Source organism: Lithobates pipiens, unplaced genomic scaffold (genome assembly GCF_037356315.1).
Source record: "Lithobates pipiens isolate NorthernLeopardFrog02 unplaced genomic scaffold, aLitPip1_a1.2 Scaffold_16, whole genome shotgun sequence".
Classification (NCBI taxonomy): Eukaryota; Metazoa; Chordata; class Amphibia; order Anura; family Ranidae; genus Lithobates; species Lithobates pipiens.
Genome location: NW_027507748.1, coordinates 585,263,887 through 585,291,366, shown reverse-complemented (window position 1 = coordinate 585,291,366; position 27,480 = coordinate 585,263,887). Strand labels below are relative to the sequence as shown.

At 43.6% G+C, this 27,480-nt stretch overlaps 1 protein-coding gene across 1 annotated transcript; it reads right to left on the bottom strand.

Moving 5' to 3' along the window:
* LOC143984460 (cell division cycle-associated protein 7-like) lies at positions 1-27,012 on the bottom strand. Its single transcript, XM_077484622.1, has 8 exons — positions 26,968-27,012; positions 17,258-17,476; positions 16,975-17,055; positions 16,702-16,863; positions 1,438-1,581; positions 1,129-1,278; positions 288-424; positions 1-162 (listed from the first exon to the last, which is right to left on the bottom strand). Exons 2-8 carry the CDS (start codon positions 17,468-17,470, stop codon positions 117-119), a joined length of 933 nt encoding a protein of 310 aa, XP_077340748.1. The 5' UTR covers positions 17,471-17,476; positions 26,968-27,012; the 3' UTR covers positions 1-116.
* Positions 27,013-27,480: the final 468 nt, after the last annotated feature.

Sequence of the window (27,480 nt, the reverse complement as noted above, 5' to 3'; positions counted from 1 at the left end):
TGTTGCAATTTGTAGAAATTAAACATTTTATTTAAATTTCTCACAGCAAAGAAGAAACATTAAAAAAACCAAGAAAGCAACAATAAAAAAAATAATGCAGTCTTCTGTCAGGTCTCTTAAGGAGAGTCTTCATCACTTTGCTCATTTTTCCTTCTCTGCAAACTAAAATTAAAATTGGTTAACCAATAAGTACTGTATAGTCTGGCTTGATGTGCATTTGTTAAAGCTAATCCCCCCCCCCCCCCAAAAGTATACTAGAAAACACACAATGTGTAGGAGCCCATTACCTTTTAAGGTAGGAATGGACATCACTATAGCCATTATAACGGGCTAAAGGAAACAAAATGCCAGTAGCACAACGACCATCTCTCTGACGGCAAAAACTGCAGTTACAGATCCCTCTGCATGGGGGGCAGGTCCAGTCCTAAAGAAACAGATGAGAAAAATTAAAACCTGCCCTTATTGTTACTGACCTACAGATTTTCACTACATGGCTACATATCCATAGGGTTTTTGCAAAAAAAATAAATAAAAAAAAAAAAAAAAAAAAACACCCCTTCATGTTTAAGATTTTTTAAAACAGAAAGTCCAGTCAATTTCTTGGTAGAGACTCAAATTTCAAGTCATTGTTCTGAAATCAGGGCAATTTGAAGCAGGGGTCAGCTTAACCAGGAGATTGAAATTAGTATTAAGACTTACTCAGCTCAATTTCCTGTGACAGAATAGAAGCCTCTTTTCAGATGATCCCTATTGTGGTCTACATATCCATCACTGACCGCTAGAAATTGAAAACCCATTTCCTCCATTTACAGGTACTAATGAATACATCATGCAACATTAGTGGTATTCCTCTAGCCTTTTATAAAATCACCTTCAAACAGAAAAGCCAATATTGTCCAGAGCCGTCTAGTATCATTTTCTGTTCCAAATATAGTTTTAGGACTTAATTCCCCTTTCTAATAGGTTTGTGCAACCAAAAAGGCTGTTTTAGGGGGCACAACAATCCAATGTCAGCTTTCTAAGGGATTAGATCAGATGTATCCAGCCTACGGCCCAACACAATTGTAAATCTACTTAAAAAAAATGTTGGATAGAATAATATATATATATATATCCCCCTTTACTTACTGGATCTAGAAGAGCTTTGCATACATCTTCTCCATATCTGTTCCTCAGACATGGGCCACAGAACTGTCCTTGGATTCCTCTACACTCTACATTGCGACAGTTTGTCTTTGTGTCTATAGTTTTCTGTCGGCATTGATGGCAGGTAGAACCCTAAATGCAAAAACAAAAGGAAAAAAACCCCATACACACACACACACACACACACCATATGTCTGAATTCAAAATATAATGTGCTGTCAAAATAATTACAAGTTACCCAGACACTACTAGGACTATAAATGACAAGAAAACACCAAGTTAGCTACTCACAGACACAGAGTTGTACACCTTTTGCTTTACATTTTCAGCCACATTCTTCAGGTCATCCTCAGTAATTTCTTCTACTGGACGAACAACATGGGGAATAGCATGCATGCTAGGTCGACTGCTTTGCCGCCTTCTTATCGGTTCTCTCTTAATTTAATTTAGAGGGAGAATACATTAAAATGGGGAAGTTTACAATATATTGACTATGGTTTTATCAATGAAAACAAAAAAGTCACTTTGAAGGGCTTGACCCAGTAATGTTGATTTTACAGGCAGGAAAATCTTTAGTTTAGAGAAGGTCATGATGAAGGCAAATGTAGCAGTTGAGTAGTGTGAAGACAAAGGATCCACCTTCTGCAGCAAGTGCCCAGAATTCTGCTCATCTCCAGAAAGTCAGCAAAGCACAATGCATGCAGAAAGAATGGCAGTCTCATACTCCATTCTCAAGATTGATCAAGCCATTGCTACTGATCTTTTGCATCTGCAGTTTAACCCTTTATCTGCTGGCAAAGCAAGTCATTTGTCCCAATTAAAAAACTAGTTCTCTTTACTAGACTGCAAACCAGACAGGTAGGGGCATTTTATTGCAGTTTTGACAGAACTAGTCTCTTCTGCAATAAAAGCCTGCTAGCGGGTTCTTAGGGCTTGTTCATGTGTTGATTATTAAGGATAACACAAAGCTCATTAACATGGCTATAGTATTTATGGCACATTCTCATTGTTTAGGAAGTGTTGAGAAAAAAAAAAAAGTTTCAAAAGTAAATAATGTTTGGTAAATGCTTAAGTGTTTCTTCTCTAGTGGGAAATGCTTAAAAAGGAAAGTGATGTATAGAAAATATTTACATTGAGGGGCGTTTAGGTTGTGCGATAGCTGACATTTTTGGGTATTCTCTGCAAGATGAATTTGTTACTTTGATCTCTAAATCTTTGCTTGGTCCAGCTCAACTTTGGTAATAATGCTCAACGCCTGGGATATGTGGTAGTTGTGTGCTGCAACCCAATAAATGCAGAAACTGACAAACCATGTGCAATAAATCTAGCTGCCACTATCACCAGGGAGATTAGAGATTAATCTCATTTCAAGATTACACAGAAAAAAATAGCTTCAAGTAAAAAAATAAAATAAAAAAAAAGTAAATAAATCCAAAATTAATGTGCAAGAAATGTATGTGCTCCTTAGACCCTGAAAGGGCCAAACTCACTAACAACCAATGAGAATTCCCATCAGGAAAAAAGGCTCCACACTTATCTTTAATGGTTCCCAGCAAAGTCCTGCAGGGATCAAAACACACTTTGCACCTCATATACCTTTAAAGGTTTCCTCCACGATGACCACCAGAGCTTCATTCAAAAATCTAAAGTGCCTCCAATAGTGCAGTACCAGGTGCTAAATGGAATAAACCTCACCCACCCATGTTCATCTAGTAGCTCATTTTTTATTGAAATAAAAAACCCCATCAGGTCTCACACATGTCACTGCCAGGCTCTATGTTACGCCACCATCCACATTGTTTATCTGGAAGGCATACTGGCGGTGACATTGAGAGACCTGTTGGATTTGAAATGTTATATAAATGTGAGTTTCATAGATGAAGCTGGGTGCATGAGGTTTATTACATTCAACACCTGGCACTGCACTAATGGAGCAGTTTGAAGGACGCCAGACTAACACTAAACACCAGATGAGCATTGTTTTAACTTATATCCTGTGAGTGTTATGCAATTTGCTTTAAACCTTTTACACAAATACTATATTCAGGTGGTGCTTCCTATTCCCACCCACCTCGTTTCATCCCACAGAGCCAGCTCTCTCAGGATAGCTGCCACCATTATGCTTTATTATAGTGTTAGGAATTTCCCTTGTGATCAGTAAAAACTCCAGGTGTTCTGAGAAGCAGGAAAATTTATTTCTGATGTGGCCCACAAAAGAGACATGCTTACAGAACAAAAGCTGAAGAAAAATGTCTCTCTTTTGTGGGCCACATCAGAAATAAATTTTCCTGCTTCTCAGAACACCTGGAGTTTTTACTGATCACAAGGGAAATTCCTAACATTTTTGGTCTTTCGAGCCGGAAGCAACACGCTGGTTTTCAGATCAGACGGCCCCGACAAAACTTCAGTGAGTATTGGACTTTGAAGCTCACCGAACGATTAAAAGTCCCCCCATTCAAAGTTATTGGTGAAAAAGGGGCAGGGGCAAAAAGATATGGATTCCACTGTCTGTTTCCGAACCTTGTGTGATCCAGTCCAGGTGTTTGAGAGGTAAGATAATTTAAATTATTCTTAATTCTTTCTAAGAGTCTTTTCTTCTCTTTCTCTTTGCTTCTGGTTTAATGTGTTGTAATTGCCGACATTGGTATTGATCCTATAATATTCTAGGTGGTCCAGTGCTCGTAGACAGAGACACTTGGGGACGTTGTCTAAGGTAAAAAATTACGTCGCCCGCTGTCCGGACAGATAACAAAAAGATTTGAGGTATACCGAATGTCAGAGGTTGAATGCCTGACTGTTTAAGCGCTGTTTAGTTAAGTGATCTAAAAAGATCGCAAGGCTAACTTTCTTCTGTGTGTGTTTACTTTATCTTTGTTCATGTTTAACCCTTTTTGATTCACTCGATAGTGTGGGGAGTGCCGATGTTTCTCTTGTATTGCTTTGTTCATTTACATGTTTTTGTGCTGCGTATTTCTAAGATAAGAAGCCAAGGCACTGAACTCTCTCCCCCTCCCCCTCCCCCTCCCCTCATGCAAGGAATGAGGATTTGCTCCTGCCAGAATTTGTAAAAGTTAACCCTTGATTAGCTATGACAATACAGAAGGGTTATATTGTAAATATTGAAACTTAGCATACAAGAAAAAGGTACACTGACAAAACCAGGTTGCGTTATTTTAGCATGCCATGGTGTTACAGGAAGCAAGTGGCAGAAATTGTTTATAGTTTGAGTAGCTGGGAAAACGTGAAGGTAGATTGCACTGTGGAGTGAATAGAATGTTGTAGAATTATCAGGTGGCTTGATGAATGTGAAAAGAAAAAAAAAAAGGCTGAGAATGTTTTCATTGCTATGATGGTCAAGAAGCTGTTTCTCGGAAACAAGAAAATGCAGATTGCCTGATAGAGGTCAATTTGTGCATCTGTGAAAATATTAGGACTTTTGGCGGAAAAAAAGTCTGAATAATAGTCTTAAAGTAAATATTTATATTGGATTGGAGTTATTTTTAGAATTCACAGACTTTCAACTGTGAAGTGTTAATGATGCAATGCTGTTTATATTTGGGTACATTTATAAAGTCAAAAGGCTAAGTTCTGAATCAGAATACTAAAAAAATAAAAATTCAATTAAAAAGAAAGAAAGTTCTATTTTGGGGCCCTGTTGATAAGCCTAAATTGTCAGGACCCAAAGTTCAAAAAAGGTATGGGTTGGAAATGGCGGAGTATTGGCTTCAGCATGCTAGAATTAGGGTAGAAGGAAGAACAAAGGAAAAATGCCAAGCCCAATTGCCCCTAGTGGACAAAGAGGATGATCTCATCTGCTATACCCAGAGACCACCTCCCTATAACGGTCCTCCCCCTCAGGTGCAAGTAACTGCCCAGAGTAACACCTTCCCTGTGACATCCACCCCTGTCAAAGGAACCGCCTCTGAACAAAACCCCAACTCCACTTCCTCAATCTCTCCAGACAGTAGTTCAGTCCTGGAGATGAACAGATCGATCCTTGAAAAATGAACTGACGCCATAACTCATGCACTAGGTGCCCCAGCAGGAGCCAAGAGACTAAGTAAACCTCCTATTAGGTATGGTGTGGAGGACGGTGAGGAATACCCCTTGATAGAGGTCCCAAACCCAAGGGGAGGACAGAATGATGCACTGGGCCAGCCATATCCCTTGACTATGACTGTTTTTCGACCATGAACTGACAGTGATATACAAAAGGCTACAGAACACATAAAACATCCAAAATTAGGTCCAGCTGAATTCATTGAAAACATAGAGGGATTACAGAACAGTTATAAAATTGAATGGGATGGAAGTAGAGAGAGCCCTGAGGAGAGTATTAGGATCAGATTGGGCCTCGGTAAAGGGGGATTGGGACCCCTGCGCCCCAGCAAATGCACATGGACGGGGGGATCCATTGCCTCCAGAAAGCTCAGACTTAGGAAACAGGTTGACTGCCCTACTGAACAGATGCCAGCTTAGATGGGTACAACGGACTGATTGGCAAAAAATATATATGACAGTACAAGAAGACAAAGAAAGTGTCAGTGACTACCTAAATAAATTACGAGAGATTTTTAGAGTGTTCTCCGGGCTCCCCGAAGCTGAGGATGTGTATAGTGCATATTAACAACAGCTAAAGATTGTTTTTTTTTTTTAAATGGATTGAAACAGGATCATAAGGATTACATTGTTAAAAACATGGTTACTTACCGAACTGCATCAGTTTTAGATGTTTTACAATATGCTAAGCATTCTGAGAAGCATTTGAAAGCAAAAAAGAATGTGAAAGTAAAGGTTCTTATGCAAGGTGATGAAGGAGAGGAGGATACAGAAAAGTACACTGCTGAGGCAGAACCAGAGGGGGTCTCATAGAGGAAGAGGCACAGGTGGTTTTAGAGGAAGGATTACTCTACAGAAATAGACAGTGCAATGAGAGTACTTCCACCCTGTGTACAAGCACTGGTAGCATCAGCGGTGTAGTGGTTAGCACTCTCGCCTAGCAGTGAAGGGGGTCACTGGTTCGAATCCCAATCATGGCGCTGCCTGCCTGGAGTTTGCATGTACTCCCTGTGCCTGCGTGGATTTCCTCCGGGTGCTCTGGTTTCCTCCCGCACTCCGGGGACATGCAGGTGGGTTGATTGGCTTCTGTCCCGGTTTGGCCCTGGTATATGAATGGGGACGTTGGATCCTTGGGGGTGGAGAACGATGTGGGTGTACAGGGGTAGGGGCTAGACACTCAGGCTGAACCGGATGGACTGGTGTCTTTATTCAACTTTACTAACTGAAAAGGTACCACATGCAGTGTTTGTTATCCTGTTACAACAAAAGGTATCACATTTGAGCCCAGCACGACATCTTTCCTGCATGACAATACTCTTGACAAAAACTCACTTAACAATACAGAGGTGTACTACATTAAAACCATCCACACTACTACTTCCTACGGATGGGTATAAACATGACTGCACTGTTGCCATCGCTGAAAAGGTACTGCCATGAAGTGATCTGAAAGATGTACCATTATCTAACCCTGACATGATACTTTTTGTTGATGGTTCTAGTAAGAAAAATCCAGATGGCACAAATGCAACAGGATATGCAGTAGTGACACAGGATGAGATTTTGGAAGCGGGGCCACTACCAAAACATTATTCAGCACAAGTTGCAGAACTTTTAGCACTGACAAGAGCATGTATACTGTCAGAAGGAAAATCTGTAACCATATACACTGACAGTCAATATGCTTTTTCAACAGTACATGTTTTTGCACAACAATGGAAAAACAGGGGGATGGTCACCTCCAGTGGTAAACCAATTTCACATACGGACTTCATTTTAGAACTCCTAGATGCAATACAGTTACCAAAAAAGCTTGCAATCTGTAAATGTCAAGCACACACAAAATATACGGACCCCATCTCAAAGGGAAATAAAAGGGCAGATGAAGCTGCACATAAAATAAATGACGAGAAATCATAGTGATAGATCATACAGTCCTTACTGATATGCAGCAAAATGCCCCCCTGGGGAAAACAATGTTGGAAAACAAAGGGTTGCACAATAATTGATGATATTTACACATCACCTGAAGGGAAACCGGTATTACCAAAATCTTTATTTAGGTATACAGCAGTATTGACACATGGAGTAACGCATGTGTCAAACAGGGGGGTGACTGAGATGTTAAATAAAGTATGTACAGCCTATGGATTCACAAATTACTCAAAAAACTTTTTGCTCTCAATGTCTTATATGTGCAAGACACAATGCTCAGGGAGGTATAAGACCACAGAAAGGGAAGTTCCCTACACCACAATATCCATTCCAACACATTTGCATGGATTTTATTGAATTAGACAAATGTGAAAGGAAGAAATATTGTTTGGTACCCAGGCACCCTGACCAAATGGGTGGAGATATTCCCGACAGGAAGTGCAGATGCACAGACTGTAGCCAAAGCATTACTAAGAGATATTATTCCTAGATTTGGAATCCCTGAAAGGATTTACAGTGATAATGGACCCCATTTTGTAATTAACAAATATACAACATTTGACAGAAGTGATGAGAATTAAAGGGAAATACCATTGTGCCTATCATTCCCAATCAGCTGGATTGGTAGAAAGACATAATGGCATTCTAAAAAGCAAACAGAAAAGCTATGGAAGAAATAGGTAAAAATAATTGGATGTATTGCCTACTAGTAGCTGTGACTAGTATGCATATTACACCCACAAAAGAAGGTTTGAGCCCATTTGAAATAATATATGGAAGGCCATATAAAATACCCTTATTGCCAAATGAAACACCAGCTGAAGAATCTGAACGTACTCTATCAGAATATATGTCTAATCTGTTGAAACAGAAGCAAATTAATGAAGTCTGTTCTATTCCAGAAGGTCCAATCCAAGGAGAAGAGAAAATCCATATTGGAGACTGGGTCCTGGTAAAAATAATAAAGAGAAAGCATTGGCACTCACCTAAGTGGGAGGGACCGTATCAAGTTCTTCTCATCACTCCCACGGCTATAAGGATAGCAGAGAGGTCTACCTGGATTCACCAGTCCCATTGTAAGAAGGTTTTACAGGCAGAGTAGGGCCAGTTGGCTACAAGAGGTCCAGAAAATCCGGCTACAAAGGGAGGTCTCACACAAGGTGGGACTTGTCTCAAACCGGTGAAGTCTCCCTCCCCTTGCAACTCCCCTATCCTATCCGCTGGAACTCTGTAGCTGGTTAGGATGAAAGGGACAGTAATTATCCTTGGGTTACTGGTGACTCTAGGAGAGGCATCCATGAGAGGGGGTAGGCGCTACGGAAGAGTAGAGGAACCTTTGGATTGGGAAAGAACAGGAAAAGCATTAAATCTAAAACTTTATAGAGGGAATAACTAGCACTATACTGGTAGACTTCTGTCAGATTGCAGATTGTGGGGATACAACTGGGGTTAGAGGACTTCTATGGGCAGATAAATATATCTGCTGGGTCTGGAATAAGGCAGGATGTCAAGCATGGGATCAGGCCCTGTGGACTACAGCGCATCAAGATTGGGGGTATAATCAACCAGGGGCTAAAAAGAGTGGTATAAAGGAGAGACTCATAATCACAAAAGCGGCCAACTCCCCCTGCACAAATAGTAAGAACTGTAACCAAATATTAATAACATTAAAGGAGCCGAGGAAGGAAGATCAGCGGTTGTATTCCATGGGAGCATGGGTGTCAGGAACTGATCCCTCAGGAACATTTTTCCTTGAGGTATTACCACCTAATAAAACTATAAGATTCACTAACCTAACAATAGAAGATGCCATAGCTTTGGAGACGGGCGACCAAGGAAAAAAAAAATGAGTGGTTAGAATGGTTGAGGTACACGGTTAGAACTCTGAAAAAGGAAAACTGTTTAGTTTGTGCCGGAGCCAGACCACATTTAGCAACAGTTCCTTTTCCTCTAGATTACAATACAGATCCAGAAGGTTTAAAATGTATGTTGCAATTGTACAATAAGAGCTATAAACCTGAAACCAATTCTACTTGTCACACATTGAGTTTGTTGTTTTCCCCAGTACAGAGACCTCAGATACCTCCAGCGGTTACCGCTTATCCGGGCAACTTTACTTGTTCTGCACTCCCAGGGAACCGTAGCGCGGTGGATCTTGGGTCACTACCCGATGACTACTGTGTGGAGAGGATTAACACGGACAATGGTGACTGGGTTGAACATGACATTCAGAGAGCCGATGTCTGGTGGATGTGTGGGGATAAGAAACTGCGAGCTAGACTACCGGCCAATGCCCAAGGGGATTGCGCTATGGTCCAGCTGGCTATGCCCCTGAGAATCCTGTCAGAATACCCGTGGACTAAGAGTCACCGACAGTATCGGAGGGACACCTCTCCCTTGGGGTCATTTGACTCTCAGATCTACATAGATGAGATTGGGGTTCCTCACGGGGTGCCGGACGAGTTTAAAGCCAGGAATCAGGTGACAGCTGGGTTTGAGTCTCTTCTCTGGTGGGTGACTATAGATAAAAATGTTGACTGGATTAATTATATATATTATAACCAACGATTTGTAAACTATACTAGGGATGCTGTGAAGGGCCTAGCAGAACAGTTGGCCCCCACATCTCTAATGGCCTGGCAGAACCGAATGGCTTTAGATATGGTTTTAGCTGAAAGAGGAGGGTATGCAAAATGTTTGGTAGCATGTGTTGTACCTTTATCCCTACAATACAGCTCCTGGAGAGACAGTGACCAGAGCCTTGGAAGGACTGACTGCGCTATCGAATGAATTGGCGGAAAACTCAGGTATTAATGATCCATTCACAACTTGGCTTGAAGGATGGTTCGGTAAATGGATTGGATTTATCACATCATGTTTGATCTCAATCGCTGTGGCTTTGGCTGTTTTGGTCACTTGCGGATGCTGCTGCATTCCCTGTATTCGAGGACTTTCACAAAAACTCATTGAAACTGCAGTCTCAAGAACAATGTATCAAACCCTCTCTACCTCTGAGGAGACCTATGTGGACATTGAAGCTCAACTTAATGACATACAGTCCGAAAGTGTATAACATAGGGACTATCATCGAAATGTGTTGAGATAAAATAGTCACACAAAGAGGAGGGAATGTTAGAAAAGTTTTAAATGTTTATTGTGTGACTATTAGAAAAACAATAGTCCTGAGACTGATTTGTTAAAAAGCTTACTTCTGAGCACATTATTGTATTAACTCATTGTATTGTTTTGTCTTAATTAACTCCATAGTAAGTTGTAGAATCATTAGATTTAACTAAATATGATAGCCTAAGAATGTACGGAACATGAATAGCTAATAAAGTGCCATCCTGTGCCATGACAACGTTATTTATGTTCCCTCAGCCAATAGAAGCATAGAGATGTTATTCTTATGGGGTATGTGAAGGCGGGACACAGTCTTTTGGCAGACATTTTTCTTCAGCTTTTGTTCTGTAAGCATGTCTCTTGTGGGCCACATCAGAAATCAATTTTCCTGCTTCTCAGAACACCTGGAGTTTTTACTGATCACAAGGGAAATTCCTAACAATAGTTATATACATACGTTTCATATGGACTTTATACTTTAGTTTAGGGATATGCGATTAGCGGACCTCCAGCTGTTGCAAAACTACAAGTCCCATCATGCCTCTGCCTCTGGGTGTCATGCTTGTGGCTGTCAGAGTCTTGCTATGCCTCATGGGACTTGTAGTTCTGCAACAGCTGGAGGTCCGCTAATTGCATATCCCTGCTCTAGTTGCATTGCCTATGGACTACTTAATTTCTTCTGGTTTTAAAATGTGCCTTATTCACAGATACACTGTCTTTGTACCAATAATCAAATTTTTGTCTATACTGCAGCTAGAAGACAACCAGAAGTACTGGCTTGATGAAATCTTGAGCATCTCTAAAACTGGTTGACTGACAGCTGCTTTCTGTAGCCTGCACTGTGTTGAGACTTTCCTTAGAGCACTCTGCTAATTTGCTGGCCAAGAGTGAGCTGGGCTCTGGGCAGGAATTTGCTGTAGGTGATCTTGGATTACATTCCCAAAAAGCATTGTCTGCCAGAAAAAACAATTAAAATTCCTTCCTGATCCCGAGAGAATCAGATTTTCCCTGGATCAACGTTACCTATAAAAAGGGTCAGTACCCAATTATATTATGTGCATTTAGGAAAGAATCCAGGCCTTTCTTAAAGCAATCTGAGCTGGCCAGAACCACATCTAGAGGGGAGTCTATTCTACATTTTCACAGCTTTTACTGTGAAGAAACCTTTCTGTACTTTGAGATTAAATCTTTTCCTCTAGGCGTAAAGAGTGCCTCCTTGTTCTCAACACCAAGTTCACTATATGGACCTCTTACATTTGTACATGTTTATCATAAACCACCCCCCAATCTTCGAGAGACTAAATTCAGTTCCTCATGTCAGTTTGATTTCCCTTCTCTGCACTCTCCAGTTCGATATCCTTTTTGTGAACTGGTGCCCAAAACTGAACTGCATATTCCACATGAGGTCTTACTAATGATTTGTACAGGGGCAAATTGATCTCTAGCTGGAGTCCATACCTCAATACAAGAAAGGGTTTTGCTAGTTTTGGAAACCACTGCTTGGCATTGCATGCCATTGAACTCATGATCTATCAAAACCCCCATTCTTCACCACAGATCACTCAGTTGTACTCCCCTCTAGTATGTATGCATGCATATTCTTAGCCCCCAGTCCATAACTTTACATTTATATAATTGAACGTCATCTGCCACATAGTCTCCCAATTAAACAGTGCATTGAGGTTGGCTTGTAAGGAATGTTATTCCACTGCATAGTTTGGTGTCATCTGCAAAAACTGAAATGGTACTTTTATTCCTAGACCCTATACTTTTTAATACTCTTTATAAAATGGTAAGGGTCCCAACACTGAACCTTGGACCATTCAGAGTATAAATCATTAACCACTACTGAATTCTGTTTAGCCAGTTTTCTCTCCATCTACAAACTGATATTTCCAAGCCTGTAGACATTACTTCACACGAAGCGTGTGGGGAACTGTAGCGAACACTTTTGCAATATCCAAGTATCACTTCCACCCCTCTGGCCAAGGTTACCTTCTCATAAAAATAAAAATCTGATTCGACAACTGTCTTTCATGAACCCATGCAGTCTTTTGCTTAATATACTTTTTCAGGAAAAACTCGTCTCTGGTATTTTGTTAACCACATAAGCCCCGGACCATTTTGCTGGCCAAAGACCAGACCACTTTTTGCGATTCGGCACTGCAGCGCTTTGACAAAATTGACGTCCTTCCCCCACCACAAATAGAGCTCTCTTTTGGTGGCATTTGATCACCTCTGCGTTTTTTATTTTTTGTGCTATAAACCAAAACAAAGTAAAAAAATCCCACGTTTTTTGCTATAAATAACCCCCAAAAATGTATATAAAAAAAATAGTTTCCCTTAATTTAGGCTACGTATTCTATATATTTCTGGTGGAAAATAAAAAATAAATGCAATAAGCGATTGATTTGTTTGCGCAAAAGTTAGAGTTTACAAAATGGGGATAGTTTTATGGCATTTAGTAATTTTTTTACTAGTAATGGCGGTGATCAGCGATTTTTATTGTAACATTATGGCAGACACTTGACACATTTTTTTGGGACCAGTCATTTATACAGCAATCAGTGCCTTACAAATACAGATTCCTGTGTAAATGACACTGGCTGTGTAGGGGTCAAGTGTGTCCTAGGGGCGTGGCTGTGTTTTACACATCACTGATCTCTGATCCAATCATAGGGAGCAGAGCTCAGTGTCACTGTTGCTAGGCAGAACCGGGAGATGCTTGTTTACTTTAGCATCTCCCCGTTCTTCCTCCCTGTGAGCCGATCGCGGGTACCCTCGCAGCAATATAGCCCGTGGGACCCATGATCGGACTCAGAGGTCTCGACCAGTGAGCGCATGCAATTGAATGGTGGCAAATTTAAAGGGACATACCTGTATGCCCATTTGCCTGTCCATGCCATTCTGCTGACGTACATCGGCGTGTGCCAGTCGGGCAGTGGTTAAACTCTCCAGTATCTTTCCAACTATAGAAGTTAAAACAGGTGCTTGGTAAAGACTCTGGCCCTACATCAATCCAGTGGTACTATTAGTCATTAAGGAGTCCCTAAATTAGATACAATGGCTTTGAAAGGATAGAGCTCAATCCTTTCAGATCTGTGGGTGGATGCCATCTGGTCCAGGTGCTTAGTCCTCCTTTAGGCGGTCTATTTCTGGACCATATAATTTTTGAGCTATTGTGGATCATTTGGGGCTGTTTCAATACCATCCCCAGTGGGACGTGATTCCCTCCCCCCCATGCTCTGTCCCCAGTCACCCACTCTAGACTATGTTGCAGATACTAAAATTGCTGACATTTTGAGTGTTGAGAGTGTAAACAGAATTTTAGGAATGTCCAAATAAAAAACCCACAAACATCACATGTAAATATTCAGATCTTTTACTTAGGTGAAGCACCTTTGACAGAAATTACAGCCTGTATTTTTGGGTATGACAACCAGCTTTGACATCTGGATGAGGGACTCTGTTCAATAGGGTTCAAGTCAGGACTCTGGCTGGCCACTCTAGAACATTCTGAGTTCTCCCCAAGCCACTCCTGTGCAGTCTTGGCCTTGTGCTTCGGATAGTTGTCATGTTGGAAGGTGAATCTTTGGCCCAGTCTGCAGTCCTGAGCGCAGTGGAACAGTTTGAGGAGCTCTGTACTTTGCTCCGTTCAGCTTTCCCACAACCCTGACTAGTCTCCCAGTCCCTGCTGCTGGAAAACACCACCACAGCAAGATGCCACCACCATGCTTCACTGTTGGGATGATATTGGGCAGGGCCAGGTTTCCTCCAGACATAACATTTAGAATGGAGGCCAAACCGTTCAGACCAGAGAATCTTGTTCCTCAGTTTGGAAGTCCTTCAGGTGCTTTTTTGCAAGCTTCAAAAAAGGGGCTCATGTGTTTTGAACCGAGGAGAGGCTTACGGGAAGAAGGGAAGAGGGAGGTATACCAGGTTTTTTCCAAAGTAATTTATTAAAGCAGCGCTGGCGTCTCTTCTCCTTCCAATTTCTTTATCCTTCTGTTCTTTTCCCTCCGCTGTTCTCTCGATGCTGGTTCTCCTAATTGTCTCCAAATCCGCGCTCCCGCTGTAATGCTGGGTCCACCGTGTGCCATTACTTATATAACCATGGGGCGTGGCCACCCAGTGACATCATTTGGAGGCCCCACCCCCTTGTGACACCATCACTTCATTGTGCCACAAGTGATGTCACAAGGGGCAGGGATTACATCACTAGATGGCCAAATGGTGGACCCAGCATTACAGCGCAAGGGAGGAGACAATCAGATGGAGAAGCGACAAAAAAAATAAAACACACATACACCTCTGTACGGTTTATATTTGACTTTGGTGAATGAATTGCTACCCAATATTCATTCACATTGAGCGAAGGCCAGGATCTGGGCCCCCTTGTGAAAGAGGATTCCAAGGAGCTGGAGGAAACGTAAACCCCATTCCCACCCATGCACCCCCCTCCCCTCCTCCCGTCAGCTAGGCTGAGATCCGAACAAAGCCAAAATTCAGATCTGATCTCCGTTGTAAAATTGTGGAAGAGTCATCACGTCACTTTCCATTTAGTCGGATACCAAATACATTATATATACACACACACACACACACACACACCCCAATATGGATTTTTAACTTTTAAGCAGCAAAATTTCAGAACTAAGGGTTAAAAGTGGTCAGGCCATCCAAAACTGCACCTTTGTGCATTGTGTACAGAGTGCAGGGTTCTGGAGTAAGTTATGCACAGGGTTCATGAGCGCGAGGTACAGAGTCCATTCATTTATTCACATCTCACTATTGCTCCTCTCCTGAGCTATAACCACACCCACACACCTCCCCTGCCTTCCCCAAAGGCTCTACCATCTTCCACATGCTTATCTTTGTAAAAGTACCTTTCTGGAGCTGGCTCTGTCATAGCTTTGTTTTTTCAGTGCACGCTTGTCATTTCCAGCTCCCAATCGCCCCTCCCCAAGCAGGAAGGAGACAAGGATAACAGTGCAGCTCACCATCTCCTCCCCTAGATCATGCTGCACTCAGACAAGCTCTTGTCCCCTTTCTCAGTGCAGAGCAGGGAGGCCGCTATAGGAGCCATGGGGAGAGCTGTTCCTTTCAACTTCAGAAGCCATACTGTGAGTGCAGTGCTTCCACATTGCCGACCGGGTTTTTCAGCCATGTGTACACACGGGCCGTTTCCTTATATGCTGATGGCTTGACAAAGGGACGAGCAAGAGTCCCATCCAACATCACAGCTTGAATTTGACAGCAGCACAGAGCACACCCAGCGTGTTTTCTGGCTAATCCCTGGCTGTGCTTGATAGTCACACTTGCACTGAAGTTACTATACAATTAACAGAGTGGGGCGGGACAGTCCCGCCCAATCCAGGACTGTTGGGTATGGACTGGTCATAAGTTACCTTCACAATATCTGGACATGCAGTGCTAGGCTGGCAGTTTATTGATTAGTACTGTTGTAAATTAGTGGATGAGCACAATCGGAGCCGCTTCCTACCCCCCAGCTGAGGGACATCACTCCATGGTCATTTTCCTTCCAACCATCGCTCCCTGGTCACCCCATAGACACTGCAAGAAATCTCCCTATTCTGCCCCAGTCATACCCTCCACACGCCTCTCCTGTACATACTGAATGAGTCTTAATCTCAAAAGTGAAACTTCTGGGGTTTAGACCCGATCAACAAAGCCCCCCCCCCCCCCCAAACCCCCCCACACACACCCTACAAACACCTAATATGTGCCATAATTAAGCCAAATGCATTGTGAGAGGCTCCAGTGCCCATTAGTTTGCCCGGGGCCCCAAAATTGTGTATGCAAGTGGCAGAGCTCGGTGCCCCTCTGCTTGGGCCAGCCACATTAATGTCGGGGCAGAAAGATGGCTTCCATGAGGCAGACATCCCCATGAGTTGTCAGTCTGCTCCTGGCACAGACCAGGCTACCCAGCAGGGTTGCTCTCTGCAATTATAAGCTGAGGGTGTCTTACAATGCATTGCCCCAAGTTAGTACACTAATGCAAGGTGTAAGGGATGCTCTGCAGACTGATGTAAAAGGGGACACCCTTACATCAGAGTTCCCGTTTACAGTGCAAGTTCTGTAGACTGAAGTGGGGGCTCTTTGAACCCTGATTAAAAGGGGGGAATGCTGGGAACCATGTTTTAAGTGGGAGCTCTGGTTACCAGAGTTGCCCATTACACCAGAGTTCTTAGTGTTCCTCCTTGAATAAGAGTCCCTCCCTCGATGCAAAGGGGAACAAACCGGGCAGATTTCAGATGCAAAGAGGAACTTTGTTGACTGATGAAAAGGGGGGACTCTGTGGAAACCCTACCTAGTGAACAGAATCAGCATTATAGCCCTGTACTGCATTCTGCAGAATATAAAAAAGGAATGGAACTGCTAAAGCCAACATTTTAACTTTTATCACACATCACTCACCTCTTCCAATAGCTGATCTGCCAGGCTCTGATCTTCTGTGTCCTTATCTGGTGAGGAGGGCAGCACTGTTCCCATAGAGCGAGTCAGACGTCTTGAGGCACGCTCTGGGTTCCTTCTTGGTTCAGCTGCTACAAGTGATCCTCTGGAACGTCTTGAGTACTTCTAATACCGAAAAAAAAAAAAAAAAAAATTCTCAAAAATCCCACAAATTCAACCCCTACCAAAACAGACATTTGCACCTATAGTGAATACTTGAGATGAAAATCCATTTACCGGAGTCCCATGGTTCTGGTTATTGGAATCTGACTCCAAGTGTCCTGGCAATTTCTCCAAATCTGCCATAAGCTTAGCCAGCTGCAAGATTACAAAACAGATTCACTTTAAAAATAAGTCCTGTCGTACACTAAAACCAAACACACAATGCTGAGGGTCTAAACCACCTGTGGAGCATTGTAGCCCAATAGTTACCCACAAGTAACATAGTAAATGATCAGCCCAGGCCTCACTGGGGGTGGGGCAGAAATAGACTTGCTCCTTGGCCACCTCTGGTACAAACCATGGCTTTGTTATCCTCAATGTTCTTCGCTCTTCTCTGCATAAATTCATTTGGTGGCTCCTCCTCAGAATCACTTGATGGGACAACTGGAGGCTTCTTTAATTCTTCATCCTCCTCGCTGCTGTCAGAAGAGTACACAACCTTCTTCAGGGCTATTCTCAGTGAGTATTTTCTTACTTGCTGTGGTCCAGAAGCACTTGATGACTTTGACATTGTGACCTTTAAAAGCAAAACCAATATTTTCAGATTTAACAGCATTTCAGGACAAAATTGGTTTCAGAAGAAAAAAAAAAAAAAAAAAAAAAAAAAAAAAAAAAAAGGGAATTGAAGTCTATTTCTTAGATCAGAGTATAACCAAAATGTCAAAATCCCCCCTCCTTTTGATAGAACAGGGAATCGTTAAACCATTGTTAGTTTAAAAATTGTCATCTACCCCTTTTGGGAGATTCAAAAAGGGAAATACCTTTGCAGGCAGTAGTGACCAACACCAGTGTCCCCAGGGGGGCCCCCCCGTTTACATCTCTGCATAGAACAAGAGTTCCCCAAATGCATTTTTTGGGGGGGGGGGGGCTTTCCAATTCAGGAAACTTTCCTCAAGTCATTGAAAGGGGTGCATGGTGGAACATGGTGAATCAGAAAAACAGGGCCTGTAAAAACACAGAATACAGGAGGAGAGTCACTATGAAGGGTAAACTCAGCAGATGAGTGGGAGCAGGAGCGTAGCTGCTACAGGTAACCATGTATGCCAATCAAAAAACACACAGAGTGGTGCTGTGGATGCATAGAGTCCTGCTGTGATTAGATGCTCTTTTAGCAATCTGTTGTCTAGTACAATGAAAAAATAATAATATGTTCTTAATAAAATGTTGATTTTTATCTTTATTCTATGATTGTTATTGTATACATGGTGCCTAAAGAGTCCAGAAGCCCCACCTTTTGTCTGTTTTGTAAAAGGTAACCATGTATGGCACAGGTGACAGGTCCTCTGGTAGTGAGGGAGGGGGTGTGGGTTTGGAGCTCTACCTTCCTAGCAGTCAGCGTCCCCTCCTAAATGCTACAGTCATAAAGCAAAAAAGGTGTGCAGTTATATGGGACAGAACCCTTCACCAAAGAACTCGGTTATACAACTGCACATCTATGCTGGAGTACCACCTTAATGTCGACTTTCACAGCAACGTGGCCCCATGTGGTCCTAGGCATTGTTGAGCACATACAAGTGAAAAATACTTCAATGTACAGGGAGAGTAGGCCCCGCCCATATACCATTAGCCATGTAGTACAAGGGCCAGTCTGATTGGCTACAGATTGAATAGATTGTTCAGGTGGGTCCTCCTATTCTGTAGTTTTAGCGATTTACCAAAGGGGAGAGAAGAGGGAAAAAAAAAAAAAAAAAGACCCCACACCTGGTACAGATTGTATAGTGTATGACCATCTTTAAACAAGTAAAATTGAAGGGAGTGGACAGCTGTCAGGCCCGTTTACATCTCTGCATAGAACAAGAGTTGCCCAAATGCATTATTTTGAGGGGGGGGTGCTTTTCACCCTTCACACAGGACTGCCTTAGTCGCAAACGCCCCAAAGAACATATATACACACACACACACACACACACACACACACACACACACACACACACACAGCACCCTGGTACTGAACAGGGCTGCTCATTAGGGTGATCCACTGACTTTTGCCCCAAACCTGAACTTGGTGCACTTGTCACTAGGCGGCATTAGAATGACAAGGGCCTAGTGAATAGGTTGTCCTGGCCAATTGGAAGTCTTTGGCTCCATGGCCTGCTGGGAAAACCCATTTATTTGGGAGGAGCTAGGTGATTGAGGCTCTGTGCCACCTGGACAGCTGTCTGGGTGGATGAGTTTTGTACTGATCCCAGTCGCTAGTCCAGAAGCTTGAGGCTCATCTGGGAGCACATGGCTGCTAGGCTGCCTGAGAAGCAGCACAGAGTTGGGGCTTCAGGTCGGGATCCTAACCAAGTTGCAGAGGTTCAGCCGAATGGGGAACCGAATGTTGCCGAAGGTAAAGAGGAAACCGTCACCACCATGGGACAACCACTTCTGTTACCAGAAGGCCAGAGCAGCCTTTTTACTAGTCAGGGACAATGTTGGAAAGCTTCAGCAGAGTCAATTCAGGGACCCAGGGGGTAGCATGGGTGAAGTTTGAGGAATATACAGCTGGTTAGCTGTGGAAGAGCTCAGGGGATCCAGTTGTGACTGGGATCTTGGAAGTCTAGTGAGAGACTGGGAGCTCAGTGTGAAGATCTACAGTGGGATACTGCGAGTTATGTATGCAGATCTATATAGATTGTTGAAAGTTCAGTTGCTAGATGAGACAGCAATTCTACAAAATAGTGCGCTGCAGCCAGCCTAAAGGCCTTTTACCTGTATAGCCGTCTGTCCATTACCATTTTTTGGTCCATGGAGTCCAATTGCTTTTGCATCTACCCAAGGGTGTCCTGGCCCTAAACCCTCTCCTTGGTTCTTGTTAAGAGATGTAGCGTGTGCTCTTGGATGCCTGTATCCAATCATAGCTCAGGCTGTGTAGTACTCGCCCCACACTATACAAGGCCGCCAGCCTTGTTTAGTGTTCCGGCATCTGCAGGAGTTAGTGGGCGTTGTCTGTGTACCTTCAGCGCAGTATACACCTGTAGCTACCTATTTTGCTTTATTGCTCTTCTGTAATTGAGCCATCAGTCATCTGCAGGAGTTTGTGGGTGATGTCTGTGTGCCTTGAGCGCAGTATACACCTGTAGCTACCTATATTGCTCTTCTGTAATTGAGCCATCTGCAGGAGTTAGTTGGTGTTGTGTGCCTCCAGCACAGCACAATATACACCTGTATCTACCCTTCATTGCTGGTGTTCTCTAATAAAGGCATCTGCAGGAGTTAGTGGGTGTTTTGTGCCTCCAGCACAATATACACTAGCCAATTGCTGGTTTTCCCCATCTCCCTGCAGGTCATTACCATGTCTGGAAGGCTAACAAGGAGAGGAAGACAGGCACGAGCCGATAAAAGAGGGCAAGCAGGCTCTGTCTAGAGAGTGCTGGTCGTGGATGTTGTGCATCTTCATCAGCACGTGGCCATGGGACACGCTTGTCCTTATTTTCGGCAGCTGGACATGTTGAGCCGCATCATGCCGAAGACTTAGTAGAGTGGATGACCAAGCCCTCTTCATCTTTGCTCACCCAGGCTCAGGGTACTAGCAAAGCAGCTGCCAACGCATCCTCTTCCCTCGTCTCAATGTCATCAGTCACTCCTTCCCTAGACCCACCATGTCCTCCTGAGGAGTTCCCTGAATTCTTTGGGCACAGTGTTGGGTACATGCTCCAGGAGGATGCCCAGTGTTTTGTAGGCTCTGATGATACTCCGCTAGAGGAAGGCAGTAGCGTGAGCATAGAGGGGATGCTCAAGAAGGACAGCAATCTAGCAGTCCTGTTCCACAAGCTGCAGCATACTGCCAGGTTTGCTCCAGCGATGAAGAGGGAGGGGATGATGGAGGGCACCGACTCCACGTGGGTGCCTAGTAGGAGGCACATCTCCAACGAGGCAGGATGCCCTCCGGGGGCCAGATTAAGGGCAGCACACCGACTCAATCACACTGCAGAGCTCCGCCTGTGCAGGGCGCTGCCTCTGCACGTTATTCTAAAAGTTCTTTGGTGTGGGCCTTTTTTTGAGGCGAGTGCATCAGATCGCACCACTGCTATTTGCAACATATGTCTCAAGCGTATCTCGCATGGCTAAAACATCAGCCGCTTGGGCACCACATGCTTGACCAGACATATGTTGACCTGCCATGCAGCTCGTTGGCAAGCTTACCTCAAAGACCCACACCAAAGAACAAAGCTGACCTCTCCTTGCTCCTCATCAGCTGGGATCTGCAACCTCACTAGACCTTCAGTCCTCTCTGAAACCTGCGCCGACAGGAACGAAGGTGTAGAATTAGGTGTGTCACAGCCAAGTGCTTCCGGGCACTCTGCTAGCAATACACCCACGTCCGATTATTGCAGGCAAATGTCCCTGCCCCAGCTGCTGGACTATCGAAAGAAGTTCACTCCCAGCCAGCCGTTGAATGCTAGCTTGGCTAAATTGCTAGCACTTCAACTGCTGCCTTTTCAGTTGGTAGACTCGGCCCCTTCCGTGAGTTTGTACAATGTGCTGTTCCCCAGTGACAGGTCCCCAAATGCCACTTTCTCACGGAATACGATTCTGGCTCTCTACCGGCATGTGGAAGGCAATGTCCTTGCCTCGCTGGACAGGGCGGTGAGGTGCATATTACCGCTGACTCATGGACAGGGATGTTACCTGTCTTTCACGGCCCATTGGGTCACTCTTCTGGCAGCTGGGAAGGATGCAGGACAAGGTGCAGTAGTGTTGGAGGTTGTTCCGCCACCACGCCTCTAAAATGCTACTATTGGTTGTGACACACCTCTCCTCCATCCCCTCCTCCATGGCCTCTTCCAGGGCTCTGTCCTCAGAACCAGCGGTGCTCCGTAGGCGTTCCAGGGGCTATGCAAGTACGCAGGCAAAACAATGCCATGCTTGCGCTGGTTTGTTTGGGGGACAGGAGCCACACCGGGGCAGATGTTTTGTCAGCTCTGCAGGGGCAGACTGAGAGGTGGTTGACGCCACGCCAGCTTAAGCCAGGAATGGTGGTTTGCGAAAAATGACACCAACCTCCTCTCCGCCGGGACAACTGACCCATGTGCCCTGTGTGGCTCACGTCCTTAACCTGGTGGTGCAGCGGTTCTTGGGCAGGTACCCAGGCTTACAGGATGTCCTGAAGCAGGCCAGGAAAGTCTGTGTGCATTTCCGCTGATCATTTAATGCCTGTGCTCGGCTGGCTGAGCTCCAAAAAGGAGTTGAACCTGCCCAAGAACCGCCTTATATGCGACATGCCCACCAGGTGGAACTCAGCGTTGGCCATGCTGCAGCGACTTCACACGCAGCAGAGGGCCATCAATGAGTACCTGTACAACTACGGCACCAGGACAGGGTGAGGGGAGCTCGCCAGCATCCGATTTACATGGTGCAGAAATACCTAGGGGCAAGGTCAGACGGACACCTTTCCCACCAAAAATCCTCTGGCTTACTGGGTCTTGAGGATGAATCACTGGCCAGAGCTTGCACAGTATGCAATTGAGCTACTGGCCTGTCCTGCGTTCTTTCGGAACGCACCTTTAGTGCTGCTGGTGGCGTTGTGCAGCAGGGCTCATTCCTGCACCACAACTAGAGTATATGGGAGAGGTTGCAGTGTCGTGGCACCAGTGCCTAAGGCCCAATTTTTACTCATAGCTGACTTTTGTTCTGAATAAGAAACAAATATATACTATTCACGTATAGACACACCATAGTAAAATCAAAGGTAAAACCTAGACTTGTGCACAACGGAAACTTTCGGTTCGTTGTCATTCGTAAAATACATAATTTCGTTACGTTAATTCGTTTTCGGATAATTTGTTATTATTCGTAGAGTGTCTAATTCATTCGTTCGTATTAGTTGAAATTCGCTATTTATGTATGCATAGACATTCGTGATAATGATTTGTAGTTTAGAAAGTCGTTTGCTTATTGAATCTTTTAAACACACACACAATGACAACGTCTCTTCTCCTCGGCTCAAATACAATACAACATCCTTCTCACCCAGTTCTCAGGAATGCACTTTGCCAGTAATCCAACCTCCGGCACAAAATTAATTAGCTGATTGGACTATAAGATTTACTTTGAGCTGACCTTTTGTTTCATTAGATCTTTAACCACTTGCTTACTGGGCACTTAAACCCCCCTCAGTCCCAGACCAATTTTCAGCTTTCAGCGCTGATGCACTTTGAATGACAATTGCGCGGGCATACAACACTGTACCCAAATGAAATTTTTATCATTTTTTTCCCACAAATAGAGCTTTCTTTTGGTGGTATTTAGTTACAGCTCGGAGTTTTATTTTTTGCTAAACAAAAAAAGATGCAAAAAAATAAAAATAAATCATGTTTTAATAGTTTGTTATAAAATTTTGCAAACGGGTCATTTTTCTCCTTCATTGAAGTGCGCTGATTAGGCGGCACTGATGGCTGCATTGGTGGGCACTGATGGGCTGCATTGGTGGGCACTGATGGGCTGCATTGGTGGGCACTGATAGGCATAGTTAAGGCGGCACTAATAGGCACAGATAAGGCGGCACTAATAGGCACAGATAAGGCGGCACTGATGGGCAAAGATGGGCACAGATAAGATGGCATGGATGGGTGGCACGGATAAGTGGCACGGATGGGCACTGATAGATGGGACTGATGGGCACTGATAGGTGGCACTGATAGGTGGCTCTGATAGGTGGCTCTGCTGGGCACTGATGGGCGGCACTGCTGGGCACTGATGGGCGGCACTGGGTCGCAGCACCTTTGAGGCAGATTGTGGGCACTGTGGGTGGCACTGTTGGTGGCACTGCTGGATGGCACTGTGGGTGGCACTGTAGGTGGCACTGTGGGCACTATGGGCACTGATGGGGGGCACTTTTATTCAGGATGGCACGGCGGTGGGCAGGTGGGCACTGGCAGGGGGCAGGTGGTCAGCTGTATTGCTGGCCGTGATCGGGACTGATGTCCCGATCACGGCCGCCGGTAATCGGCTTTTTTTTTCTCTCCTCGCGCTGTCAGCGCGAGGAGGAATAATAGCCGATTACCGGCTCCGTTCTATCACATGATCAGCTGTCATTGGCTGACAGCTGATCACGTGATAAGGGGTCGGGATCGACCCCTTGCACGGATCGGTGATCAGGCGAGTCTCACGGACTCGCCGATCACAGAGCGCGCCGCGCGCGCCCCTCAGGGGGCGCGCAGGCCGCTCGTATCCGGGACGACGTCAGTAGACGTAGTCCCGGAAATGTAGGTCCGCGCTGATGCCGTCATTTGGCAATAGCGCGGATCTGTAGTGGTTAAAGAATTACCAAATTCATTCGTTATATTTCTTTCGTATTCGTTGTTATTCGTAATTTTTTTATTCGGACATTCGGACGCATCCGAATGTCTGAAAGATGCAAAATTCTGCCGAATTTCGATTCGTTACGAAACGAATTGCACAAGCCTAGTAAAACCATGACAGCTGGTGAAGCCATCATCATAGATTCTCCACACATGCATTCCACACCCAGTTGTTAATAAGAATGACTGGGAAAAGGAAAAAATGGTGGAAATATCCGTGTGGCAAAACGTGATTATATGGATTTAATACAAAATGTGAATATACAAGAATGTGGGTGAAAGTGACAGTGTATGAAGTAAAAGAAAAAATATATATGTAAATGTATATAAATATATTGCTATGAATATAATACAATGTAATAGTAATTATACGTTTGTGCAAAATAAACTAAATAAATGTATAAATTACAATTCTTGATATAATAGTTCACAGGAGTTGTTCGGCTCATCCCTACTTGAGAACCATTTGATTAGCTTTCCTCAGCTGTTCCCCACTCAATGAGTTTGTAAAGGCAGATGTACACTCCTTGGTTTTTAACTAGCAAGTCTACTGGCAACTGTCCACTACACTAAAACATCAGAAAAGAAAGGTGCACGTTTGTGTGGCTTGCTGCATCGTTATGTAAACTTACATCTACATATTGGTACCAGCCAGTCCTGGTGCACCTACTCCAGTTTCCACAACATGCTCAACAGTGTACCATTGAAACACTCACAGACCCCATTGCCCTTTGTGGTATCCTCATAACAGCAGAGTATCAGGTCCTTGACAAGAGCAGAGGTTTGAGTTTAGGGCAATACAATTAATTGGCTAAACTAGACAGTAGTGAATGCTTTCAATGCATGCTGGCCTCTTCAGGCAATATGTATTGACTGTACGGACAGTCCTGTCACACTTTATATCCAATTTTATATGTGCAACAAAGATACAGGTCATCAGTGCAACAAACAGGAGTAGCATTATGTGCCAAGAAATAAATAATTTTGATACAGACATGGAGCAGTCCTATCACACTTCACACCTAAGTGGGAATGGTGAAAATCATTAAAAAGCCCATTTGATATGGGATGATGGTTCAGATTATTATATCACCCTACCTCCAAATTGCTGCTCTTGTTGAGGGCTAACAAGCTACAACCACTGTTCTGAGAACTATTGCAAATGTTCTTAACTGGAGATCCTACCAGTAATAAAACACTTGCAAGCAGACAAAGCTAAGCCACAGCCTCACAGTATCATTATCAGCCTGTTATGGAAGCTCTTTCAGTTGGCCATTTGGCTGCTTATCAGACAGACAGCCCACTGAAAGAACACAGGCAGAATGGCTCGATCTGAAGCAGAAAGTGCTGTTAGTAGCAAGAGCTCCAGGATAAGCATGGTACAATAGTACTAGTATAGTTTTAGGGCTCATTCTCACATGAGGCAGTCCATGCCTCCATTCTGAAAAGCAATCCACAATGGATCACTTTTCAGAGTGGTTAACATATAGCTCAGAGGTCACCACTGGTTTAACCGTAAAGATGCCAAATAATCACCTGTATTGCTTAGTGTTGCAGCACTGCCTTAGGTTCCATGAACACTGAAGCTCAAAAACGGCCGTTTTTTGGGCAGTTTGGGCGTTTAACAGCCAATAAATTCCACTCTACTTTATCCTAGGTGCCCATGCAAACATGGACATTTTTGTCAGTAGTCAAGTTTATTGACCGCTTTCTGAACGCCATAAAATAGTGTTCAGGCGTCGTTTTTCTGACCACAAACGCTCATAAATGCTGATAGACACTCAAAGACTCACCAGCGCTTAGTTTTTTTTTTTTTTTTTTTTTTTTAAATCAAAAACACCACCCCTAAAAAAACATAGAAATCCACTAACGCTATTAAAAAAAAAAAAAAAAAAAAAAAAAAAAAAAAAAAAAAGGAAAAGTTGCACTGCAAAGCTACTAGTGTTTTTATAACGTAATTTTAAATTTCCAGTGTGCATGGAACCTTACAAATGCAACAGGAGTTTACATTTTTGCCACGGCTACACCATGTGTACAACCCTGAGTGGCTGTATGTTCTTGCTTAAGCAGGTGGGAAAACCACAGCACAACCACTTGTTACTGCCCTCTGGCCACTAAGGATGAGCGCAGGCGTGTTTGCAAACAGCACATGCAGAGCGCTAACAACAAGCAGTGAGACATTGTTCCAATGTGCGGCTGCAGAGATCAGGAAATTTCTCACTGCCTGCGATTAGCGCTCCCCAGTGCCGACTTCCTGGCGGGCTCTACATGTGCCGTTTGCAAACACGCCTGAGCTCATCCTTACTGGCCACCCATCTGAACCAGCCCTTATATCTGCTTTGCACAGATATATATTTTTCTATTGAAAACCCACTGACTCATATCACTGCAACATGCAAAAACACATTAAACGAGTCTGCTTAAGCATTTCCTATGCTGAACAGGGATTTAGGCAAGTTAGAGGCTAAGAATCATAGCAGCAGAATCCAGCTACCAAAATCTCTTGCACAGTTTATAGCACAATAAGGAGCAGCTATCAAGTGATTAAAGTCAGCCATGTCTAGACTAGGCACAACTGTAGGTTAGCTTTAATATACAACCATGCTAAACACCCTCAGTCTTGCTACAACCATAAAATAATGAACACGCCTAATGATGTATAAAGTTTCTGAAAATACCCATTGTACTACATCTTTTAAAGTTCCTACATGGAAGAACCTACTGTTGGCACTTTCCTTTGACTCTGACAACACCTTGCTTTTAGGAACATCAGATGAACAGCCTTATGTTGTGTCTATATATTAGGACCTGGTGAAGATATCCCATTAGGGAAAATGGTTGATTGAAAACAGCTGGGGGGGTTATACACAATAAAGAATGTGCATTCTGCAAATGGCACACTAGGTGGCAGCACATACCCGCTGGCAGAAAAATGATGCGTTTGTGGTCAACTGAAACTAAATGAGGCTCTTTAGCTCCAGTGGTTGTTTGGCCATCCAAAGTTCTTGAAAGACATGAAAGTCAATAATTGTTAATTGTGTGAATAATTATACCCTGTTAGAAAGGAATTAAATTATATAATTTTTGACTATAAGCTTCTGTGGCTGTTCTGCTGCCTGCAGTAGTATATATAACCATTTTTCACTGTCAGCTGCATTTTTTTTTTTTGCATGTTTAAAAAATAATTTTAGGTCTGATTACTTAAAATAATCAAAATATTAAACATTTTCTGAAA

What these genes read in the sequence shown, in the direction of transcription:
- LOC143984460 (XM_077484622.1), bottom strand. Translation starts at nt 17,470, where the DNA reads ATGTCAAAGTCATCAAGTGCTTCTGGACCACAGCAAGTAAGAAAATAC. An exon ending in CAGATCAGCTATTGGAAGAG is followed by an intron (nt 1,582 to 16,701) that starts GTGAGTGATGTG and finishes AATTAAATTAAG; the next exon opens with AGAGAACCGATAAGAAGGCG. An exon ending in AGGTGTACAACTCTGTGTCT is followed by an intron (nt 1,279 to 1,437) that starts GTGAGTAGCTAA and finishes TTTTGCATTTAG; the next exon opens with GGTTCTACCTGCCATCAATG.